Below are 10,952 nucleotides of genomic sequence, written 5' to 3' on the forward strand. Positions count from 1 at the left end.
GGACAGTCTGATTCATGCCTGTGACAAGATTGGCCAGACACCCATTCATGTTGGATCCAATAGAATATGAAATTAGACTCAGACCCTTTTTGGAAGGCATGAGAGAAAACAAACCAAGAGTATTTATTCAGAAGGAATTGGAACACTGGTGGTGCAATGGGTCTTGGGCGGTAGTGCAAAACGGGCGGTAGCAAATCGGCAGCCCATTTTACATCCTGACTCATTTTCTTTTCCAATACAGACCAATTTCACCCCACTATCTTTATAATAGTAATTTGATAATATGCTGGATTGTCACCAAAATCAGGGTAAATTTAGTACCAAGATGCCAATGAAACAATTTAATTGGACTTCTTCACTTGTGGTATCAGTGCTGCTCGGTGTTTCACCATCATGAGACATGTTTCAAGTGGGGAGACAGGAATAATGGATTTCTTTTTTTCATATCATTAGGGAATGTCTTCCTATTATCTACTACCCTGAGAACTAATAAAATTCAATGAAGAGAGTACATTTGAGTTGCAGAGAATCCTGGAACTAATTGTGTTTTTCAGTCCCATATTAAAATAAAAACCAAGTTTATTTTATCGCATAAGCTCTCAGACAGTTAGCTTCTACTGTTTTACGTGTTTTTATGCCAAATGTTCCAATTCAAAATAACAGAAAGCATTGCTCAGGACAGTTAATTTCAGTATAAACCAGCTATCAACCGAAAGGTCAGCTCATGACTACTGTTCTGTGATCTCAGTTAGAAACTGTGTGCATGTGAATGTTTGAAAGGTGCGGATTGCGGTCTGCTGTAATGACGTCTATGGTCAAATAACCTGCCAATACCTATTGCCGAGTGCACAAGAATAGCCCTTTAACAGAGGAACTGCGGGTTTTTAGAGTGAGTTCCTCCATTCGTACTAACGTGAGTCACCGTTGTTAAGGGAAGATGGGAAAATACTGATGAAAACACCACAAAAAAAGGAAAGCTTCAATTAAACCACAAGCCTTTTCTTCCAGTAACAATGACGTTTGATTTCCTGTTACCGAGACATAAAAGACCTGAATTCAGCTCTCAGCAGCTGTTCACTGCAAGCATGGCTAATATAGATGTGACATTGCAGTACTCAGGCATCAACTTTCCGGGGCACCTGCATACAATGCAATCTATGCGATTTGCTGAGGAGTTCAAATTTCATGACACTGATACAGTGATCATTACATACCCCAAATCAGGTAGGAGCACCAGTATATTGTACCTCAGTGCTCATAACTGCTTTGCATGTTATTCGTCCAAAGTGCCAACATCAGTACTCAATGCAAATACTTACTGTAAACTTCTTTCTGCATCTTTTTACATGTGAGCAAGATTGTTAGATTTTTCGATTTTGTGAGTGATGTTTTATTAGTCAGCTGTCGCATGCAACTTTTCCACCAGTGAGATTTTCACATCTACTTTACAGTATTTACTTATTATGATTGTGTGTTTGGGCGGGTTGCACACACCATGTATCCAATTCTATCTTATAATTCAAGCTTAGTTTACAGTGCAAGTTTCCAGACAGTGAGTGTAGATGGTCTGAACAGAATGCAATCTCAAGCGTTTCCTAGATTCAGTTCTTCAAGGTACTGGGTTCTAATCATTGCTGAGGAATGGAAAATGGTTCATAATTGGGGTTTAATTACAATCCAAGGTTTTCAATTTAGCTCTGATTTGATTTCTAGAGATTAGTGTTTTTAATCTGGTCTAAAGGTACCTTTACCTATTGTGAGTTCATTAACAGCTAATGCACACTCCTCTCAGTCCTGAAGATAAATGGTGTGACATCCATTGACCTCTATTGGGTCTACAAGAAAACAGAGGCAAATGGCAACATATATGTGATTTTAAATTGTGCAAGATCTGTGCTAGTGTCTTCAGGTTCCCGAAGAAGAGGTTTCAGGCAGCCGACTGGTATCGGTGAGATGGCTCCTGATGCTTCTGCTGTTAAATCTGCTTTCTGTAGACTAACAGATACTAGGAACATCAGCCCCATAAGCTAAAAAGGGTTTAAGATCTGTTACGAAAAGACAGATTATGAGATTTTCGATGAATGTCCTTCATCAGATGCTGACTAACCTGCTCTGTAGTTCCAGTATTTTCTGTGTTTATTTCAGATTTTGAACACTTGCAGTTTTTCCTTTTTATTTTAAGGAGACATTATTATAGTTTTTAAACGGAGCAACATCTAGGGCCTCATCAGATAAATTAAGACAAGCAACTAGGTGATTCGATCCCTCTATCCACCTGTAATGTATTCTTACTCATCATCTAATAAATCCACTTCTGCTTTTAAAAATGTAATTAAATGCCGGTATTGTTATTCACCACCTGGCCAGAAAGTTTGACAATCATTTTCAGAACCTACTTAAAGAGGTGCTGTCACCATATTTTAGGGAGTTTTTAAGGCCTGAAACCGTCAGCTCCAAAAAGTTCCACCATGGAGCTGCCATGTTGGACGACATCAATTTATATCCCGAGATGCTCTATCTGCTACAGCACAAACTGTTTGTGTAATTTTCATATTTTGATCTGTTTTTATTCACTCATTAAATTCCACAATCTACAAACTTTTCAAACTCACATTTTGCTTCCTGGTTTACCTCTTTTATTCTTTTTAATTTGCACTACGGGCCTTGGCCCTTCACGTTACTTTCTCAAAATTAAAAGTAAGATGGTGAATAATTGTTTTGTGGAACCAGAAATGAACCATGACGTGTTAATGTCATGCTGTACATTATATGATTTCCTTATCAATGAGAAAAGAGAGAAGAAAACAATAGCTGTGTGTGTCAAAGAGTGAGGAGCTCTGGTATAGTTACAAATTTACAAAGTAAAGTGGAGACATCCAATTGTAGATAATTGGTATTGCACCAGTCTTAGCTCCATGTTCATTTCCTAATATATCAGACTCATGAAAGTTGACCATGGGCATCATAAACGCACCGAGTTCTGGAATCCTAAATCTAACAGCATGTACCAAACTTGCAGTCAAACCAGAAAACTGAAGACTACAACTCTAGTCACCTTTTTCAGTGGCAGTTCTTTCGCTGTGCTCATGGCATTGCACGATTATCTGCTGCACCCATTTCAACTGTAAGTGACCCAAGTAGAACAATATGCTTCACTATTGATGTTTATTAACATAGTACAATAATTCAACTGGTTTAACTTTCATAGGTACAACATGGATGCAGGAGATTCTCACAATTATTTACAGTGATGGAGACCAGGTGCCTGCTAAAACCATCCCAAACTGGATTCGAACTCCGTGGATTGAACATTACTACTGTGCGGATGTTCTGCAGAACAAAGTAGACAATCGAATTATCACCACACACCTTCCATATCACATCCTGTCCAAGTCACTAAAACAATCTAATGCAAAGGTATGCAAACTCACAGCAACCAGGGTGATAATACAGGCTAACTGCCTAAAGTGGAAACCTGCTTAAAAATTGGAATTTTTAACAGTTTATTTACAAATAAAAACCCTCTGCCAGGTATTTCATTGTAGTAAAAACTAGTCTGAGTTTGCACTTTTGCACTACTAAAAGAATGCTATTGTTTTTTCTTCCTGCAGTGAGAATGGATGAGATGATATCATTACAACCAACTTTTTGCTTTATAGTTGTGCCATATAACTTTTCTTAGAATTACGAGTTATAAAAAATAATAAATATTCATTTTGGTTGTGAGGCTAAATTCTGTTGAAAAAAAAGCACAGCAACCAAGCACAAACTGACCTCAACTATGATTTACCCAGAGTGTAGTGTAAGAGGGAGGCACAATGGCATCCTTCTCTTTGTGAAGAAAAGTGTCAATTTTCCACAACATAAAAGATTAAGAAGCCTGTGTTTGTGAGTTAATCTGGTAGAATTCTGGTTTAGTGAGAACTGTTAAGTTGCAAGGCCCTTGTCATTTAGCTAGTTTTTGTCTTTGTTCAATTGAACAGTATTTTTTTTAACTGCAAAACACTGCAGGCAGCCTACAATAAGACAGTAAGTGTAGGTTTCAAAATAAACCATTTCATAGACAACCTGATTTAGGCTCAAAAAAAGATGGAATGGCCTGCTAAGCTTTAAAGATCACCTAATAGATTTAAGAATTTTCTAGTTTAATAGGGCAGACTACACATCTTCCAGCTAAGTTTCATTTGATATTTTTAAACCTAGATGCAGCTAGTGAGCAGTTAAATTTGCTCCAAAAGCAAAATTTAACTTGATAGAGCCAGCACCCTACAGTTACAATATAGTGTGTAGAATTTGATTTTAAAAAATGGATGATGCCCATCATGGTGAAGAATACCAGTGCTGAGAAATGAAACATTTAGTTTTGTCACCCAGCTTCACAATCAAGCACGTCCAGGTTAGATGTAGCGCAAAGCACTCTTTACTTTGCCCCAACATCAGAAGAACAACTCTTACTGAACCATGTGTGAATTTTTCCACTTCTTACACCAGCCATCCTTACAGCCTCTCTGAGTGCTAATACGTATTAGTTTTATACTGTGGATGATTTGCCACGAAGGACTAAGTTGAGGCTGGCCAAGCACATTTTAGACAAGGCATTTAAGCGAGCAGAGAGATGAAGGTTTCCTCCCAACAGGTTGGGCTGAATTTGAAGGGGGGGCTGATCCATCTAGTCATAGAACAAAATTGAAAGGCAACTATGTTTAAAGAAGTAGTCTTCATTTAACCTATCCATGCAATGTAATAGGAATTTCAAAACCTTGGTACCATTTTTGGCTGTTGTATCAAAATGGTTTCTAATTTGCAAAACACCTCTTTTTCCCTCTTTATACAGGTGATTTATGTTGCAAGAAATCCAATGGACATAATTGTTTCGTTTTATCATTTCCACAAAATGGCAAACTTCCTGCCAGAACCAGGAACTTTTGGGGAATTTCTGGAGAAATTTATACTTGGAGATGGTGTGTATTTTGATCTTGCTTCATTAATTTCCACATGATTAGATATATTTGGGGATTTCTATAGCTGGCACTTTAGTCCTTCACCAATGTAATAAGAATTCTGTCATTTCTTTTTACGAAGAGTAAGAATCAGTGACATTTACAACCATGATGAAGATTTGTACATTTCCTCATGTCTGTAGAAGTAATATCATTTTTACTTCAAAGCAGTCTTTGGTAATTTTTAAAATTAGTAGAACTAGAGAGCACTGGGGGAAGATTTCCTCTGTGCCCTACCTAATAAAATTCTAAACTTGTTTATAAAGAATGCATTTAAATTATTGATTCATGTACCACACAGAGAAATGTGTTTGTCTGTGATCATAAAATGTAAGTCATAGATTTTCTGTAATTTGGTTGGGGAAGTTTGGATAATTGAGCTTTCAAGCATGTGGGGTCACACACAAATAACAAATTAAATTTTTTTACATGTACAGACAGGAATCTACCTGGGACTTATTTTCCTGAATCAGTGTAAACTTGTGAAAAAATGGAAGCTTAATTTTGTCATATATGGCTCAAATTATTTTTAAAATCATGTAGTTTGAAATATACATAACATATTGATGATAATGTGGTATATTAAAAAATACAATGCTGTGGGCACATTAACATTGAGAGGATGTCAAAACAACCATCAGTAAGATTTTACCTTATAACTACTGGAAAACATGAGAAAAAATATCTGCTCTACAAGCCTCAAAGAATTTAAAAAGTCAAATCCAAATCTGTTGATTCCTCCATCTTATTTCAGTGCATTTTGGATCATGGTTTGAACACATAAAAGTATGGCTGAGCCACAGAGAAGAATTCAACTTCTTGTTTATAAGCTATGAAGAGCTGAAAAAGGTAGGAATAAGGTTTTATATAGTTTATATTGGTGACAAACAATTGCTCTATTATATTTGACACTTTGAATGATTTTTGCAGACATTACAGCAAATGAATACTGTTTTCTATATCACAAACTCTTTGCTATATTCAACTTCGCACGTTGAGATTAAAATTGGTACGATTTCATGGTTTTTACCATGTTCACTCTCAATGGTCTAACAGCTGTTCTCATAAGCAGGCGTTTGTCCCCTTTGAGCTGGATGCTTTACGATCATCTGTCTTTGCAGGATGTGCCTACCTGAAGACCAACAAACATCTCACTTGCAGTAATATGATTACTGGATTTAACATGGTTTTGCACTACTCGACCAAATTCTTTTTGAAATGACAAATATTGCCACACAGACAAGAAATTTACAGACTAAAGCAACAACTAAGGCTAAAGCAACTAATAGCTTTATTTATAACCAAACAGCAGTTTGAAGCATAATGATCAGTAAATACCACATGACTACCATAACTAGAAAATAAACCCAGAAACCTGGGAGGAAGTTGGTTAGTTGACCTTTTGGTCGAGGATTAGTATGGTGCATAAGGAGACTTGGACCTAGGAAAAAAAAAAGAAATCATTTTTTAAAAACCCAGTGTGAATAGTACTTCATTTTTATGTTATTTTTCACAGGATCTTAGGCATTCTGTCGAAAGGATATGCACTTTTTTGGAACGACCTCTTTTGCCAGAGGCTATAGACACAATTGTACGGCACTGCACTTTTGCAAACATGAAGGAAAATCCAATGGTCAACTATACACTTATTCCCAATGAAATTATGGATCACCGAAGAGGAAAATTCATGAGGAAAGGTCAGTGGAAACAACAGGACCAATCTTCTAGAACATTATTCCTTTTGTCCTTATCATGATGGCCGTTCTCTCACTTTTTTGTGTTTAGGTACAATTGGAGACTGGAAGGAACATTTCACAGAGGAACAGAAGCAACTTTTTGAGAAGATTTTCCAGGAGAAAATGAGTGATTTCAACATTCGGTTTATCTGGACTATGTAACTCTAGCTTTACTGGCCTTTAAAAAGTTATTGTTTGAACTAGCTTAATAAGCTAGAGTCCAAAATTATGTAAAATACTAATTTATAGCTCCTTTGTGCATATGCAAAAGGTTCCAGTAATTCAAGTTCACAATTCAGCTGCTTGGACAATGTTTAACAATGCACTGCACAGGTACTGTATGCCCAGTAGATTAAAATACTTCCATTAATTTTACTTGATTTGCTCTTTCATAATATTAATGATATGAAAAGAATCAAAATCAATCTTATTGAAGCATTTAATAACATTGAGGCATAATACTTTATGCATTTTTAATAATGTAGATAGTAACTGGAGTCCCTTCTTACAGGTCAATTAAGCTAATGTATTGTCTACAACATTTTTAGCACTTTTACTCCAATACTGTGAAACAAAATAATGTTTAATCAGAAGTAAAATGACTACATGTTTCTGTAAATAGTCTACTGCTGACAAATTGTGGAATCTTGCAAATTACCAACATCTTAGTGAGCCTCATCAAGAGGAAACTGGGACTTACTAAATAATTACATACAAATTAAGAGCAGGAGTAGGCCATTCGGCCCCTCGCACCTGCTCTGCCATTTGGTAAGATCATGACTGATCTGATTGCGACCTCAACCCTACTTTCCCATCTACCTACTATAACCTTTGACTCCCTTGTTAATCAGGAATCTATCTTACTCAACTTAAAAAATATTCAATGTCCCTGCCTCCACCGCTCTCTGGGGAAGGGAGTTCCACAGACTCACGACCCTCTGAACGAAAAAATTTCTCCTCATCTCCATCTTAAATGGGAGACCCCTTAAATTTAAACTGTGGCCCCTAGTTCTAGTCTCTCCCACATGGGGAAACATCCTCTCAGCATCTACCCCTTCTAGTCCCCTCAGGATCTTATATGTTTCAATAAGATCACCTCTCATTCTACTAAACTCCAGTGCATACAGGCCCATCTTGTCCAACCTTTCCTCATCCCAGGAATCAGTCGAGTGAACCTTCTCTGAACCACCTCCAAAGCAATTATGTCCTTTCTTAAATAAGGAAAGCAAAACTGCACACACTATTCGAGATGTGGTCTCACCAATGCCCTGTACAACTGTAGCAAAACATCTCTACTTTTATATTCCATTCCCCTTGCAATAAATGACAACGTTCCATTTGCCTTCCTAATCACTTGCTGTACCTGCATACTAACTTTTTGTGATTTATGTACCATGACACCCAGATCCCTCTATACCTCAGAGTTCTGCAATCTCTCTCCATTTAAATATACTGCTTCTCTATTCCTCCTGCCAAGATGGACAAGTTCACATTGTACTCCATCTGCCAAATTTTTGCCCGCTCACTTAACCTATCTATATCCCTTTGCAGACTCCTTATATCCTCTTCACAATTGTACATAAGTGGATTTGATTAGCCATCTTGCTCAATAAAAACATCTGCAGAAAACAAACTATTGTACAAGTACTGATTAACAAGCAGTCTTTTTGTATCCCTTTTAATGGTCACCATCAAAAATGTATTTGGTAGGACCTCGCAATGGGTCAGTGACTAAATGGTACAGTACTAAGCCACAGACTAGAAAGGTCCTAGCTTCAATCCTTACCGCGATACTGAGTTAGTTGATCTAAGCAGTGCCCCTGGACTGAGGAGGAGAAAAAAAAACATCTAGGATTCCTGTTCATGATTGTTCCGTAATGACGTGTGGCAGAAGTACACATTCGCACATCGCATCTACCGACAATGTGGAAAATTGCCCAGGTACGTCCTGTCCACAAAAATCAGGACAAATCCAATCCGGCCAATTATCGCCCCATCAGTCTACTCTCAATATCAGCAAAGTGATGGAAGGTGTCGTCGACAGTGCTATCAAGTGGCACTTACTCACCAATAACCTGCTCACCGATGCTCAGTTTAAGTTCTGCCAGGACCACACGGCTCCAGACCTCATTATAGCCTTGGTCCAAACATGGACAAAAGAGCTGAATTCCAGAGGTGAGGTGAGGTGAGGGTGACTGCTCTTGACATCAAGGCAGCATTTGACCGAGTGTGGCACCAAGGAGCCCTAGAAAAATTGAAGTCAATGGGAATCAGGAGGAAAACTCTCCAGTGGCTGGAGTCATACCTAGCACAAAGGAAGATGGTAGTGGTTGTTGGAGGCCAATCATCTCAGCCCCAGGACATTGCTGCAGGAGTTCCTCAAGGTAGTGTCCTAGGCCCAACCATCTTCAGCTGCTTCATCAATGACCTTCCCTCCATCATAAGGTCAGAAATGGGGATGTTCGCTGATGATTGCACAGTGTTCAGTTCCATTCGCAACCACTCAGATAATGAAGCAGTCCAAGCCCGCGTGCAGCAAGACCTGGACAATATCGAGGCTTGGGCTGATAAGTGGCAAGTAACATTCACGCCAGACAAGTGCCAAGCAATGACCATCTCCAACGAGAGAGTCTAACCACCTCCCCTTGACATTCAACGGCATCACCATTGCCGAATCCCCCACCATCAACATCCTGGGGGTCACCATTGACCAGAAACTTAACTGGACCAGCCACATAAATACTGTGGCTACAACAGCAGGTTAAGTATTCTGCGGTGAGTGACTCACCTCCTGACTCCCTAAAGCCTTTCTACCATCTACATGGCACAATTCAGGAGTGTGATGGAATACTCTCCACTTGCCTGGATGAGTGCAGCTCCAACAACACTCAAGAAGCTCGACACCATTCAGGACAAAGCAGCCCGCTTGATTGGCACCCCATCCACCACCCTAAACATTCACTCCCTTCACCACCGGCGCACCGTGGCTGCAGTATGTACCATCCACAGGATGCACTGCAGCAACTCGCCAAGGCCACTTCGACAGCACCTCCCAAACCTGTGACCTCTACCACCTAGAAGGACAAGGGCAGCAGGCACATGGGAACACCACCACCTGCTCGTTCCCCTCCATCCAGACTTGGAAATATATCACTGTTCCTTCATTGTCGCTGGGTCAAAATCCTGGAACTCCCTTCCTAACAGCACTGTGGGAGAACCTTCACCACATGGACTGCAGCGGTTCAAGAAGGCGGCTCACCACCACCTTCTCAAGGGCAATTAGGGATGGGCAATAAATGCTGGCCTTGCCAGCGACGCCCACATCCCATGAACGAACAAAAAAAAATTTAAACAATTGGCCTTGAATTAATACCCCTTTCGCTCACTGTTTGAATAACCTGATAACATCGATGATCCATGCTCACACAAACGACGGCCACTTGTAGGAATAACGAGGAAACTGCCAGCATAGGTCACTGACTTTAAAAAGGGGGAGAAAGAAAGAGACAAATACACATTCCATGAACGATGATGCATCTTTATAGGGTGTCAAGAATTCAGTATACAAAAAATGGAAAAGAAAACACAAGCTACATATTTAATATGGAACGATTTATTGTCGGACAGTATAAATAAGCTTCTGGAAGTTGTGGTTGGTGCTGGAGGACTTTTAAAGAGATTAGGCGATGCCTTCAATAAAGCATGCCATTAATTACCATAAAACTATACAGATTTATATTAAGAGCAGAATAATTCTTGGAACTCAAGTTTCTGCTGTATTTGTTCCCCACATCTGGGGCTCAATTTTAAAATGAAAGTCCAGGTGCTTTGGGGGCATGGGGGGGGGGGGGGGGGCGGGGGGGTGGAGGGCAAAGAAAAGTGTTTTTTTTGGAGCAGGCAGAAATCCCGGCTCCAAAACACTGAAGAACGCGTACGACCCAGAGTACTTAAAATGTGCATGAATTAATTAATAATTATGCCAGCAAGCGATTTCAACACTGCCTCAGCGTGTTTCCTGTGCTATGTGAAACACGCCATGGGAAACGAATCTTATTTAAGCTGGCAGCCATTTGGACATTTAAATCCCTGTTTGATAGATGTGCGTACTGAGGTGTTCAACATGCCAAGCATTGTTAACATCAATTCAGGTTGTGTGTGATGAATGTTAAAGTTGTGTCACCAGATATTTGTGGGGTGCCAGTCTTAGCATCCCCGA

General features: G+C 39.3%; 1 protein-coding gene across 1 annotated transcript; it reads left to right on the forward strand.

Moving 5' to 3' along the window:
* Nucleotides 1-917: 917 nt before the first annotated feature.
* sult5a1 (sulfotransferase family 5A, member 1) lies at nt 918-8,369 on the forward strand. Its single transcript, XM_067997492.1, has 6 exons — nt 918-1,224; nt 3,209-3,417; nt 4,835-4,961; nt 5,755-5,849; nt 6,517-6,697; nt 6,786-8,369. The coding sequence occupies exons 1-6, from the start codon at nt 1,014-1,016 to the stop codon at nt 6,896-6,898; spliced, it is 936 nt and encodes a 311-aa protein (XP_067853593.1). The 5' UTR covers nt 918-1,013; the 3' UTR covers nt 6,899-8,369.
* Nucleotides 8,370-10,952: the final 2,583 nt, after the last annotated feature.

The sequence above is a fragment of the Heptranchias perlo genome, chromosome 16 (genome assembly GCF_035084215.1).
Source record: "Heptranchias perlo isolate sHepPer1 chromosome 16, sHepPer1.hap1, whole genome shotgun sequence".
Lineage (NCBI taxonomy): Eukaryota > Metazoa > Chordata > Chondrichthyes > Hexanchiformes > Hexanchidae > Heptranchias > Heptranchias perlo.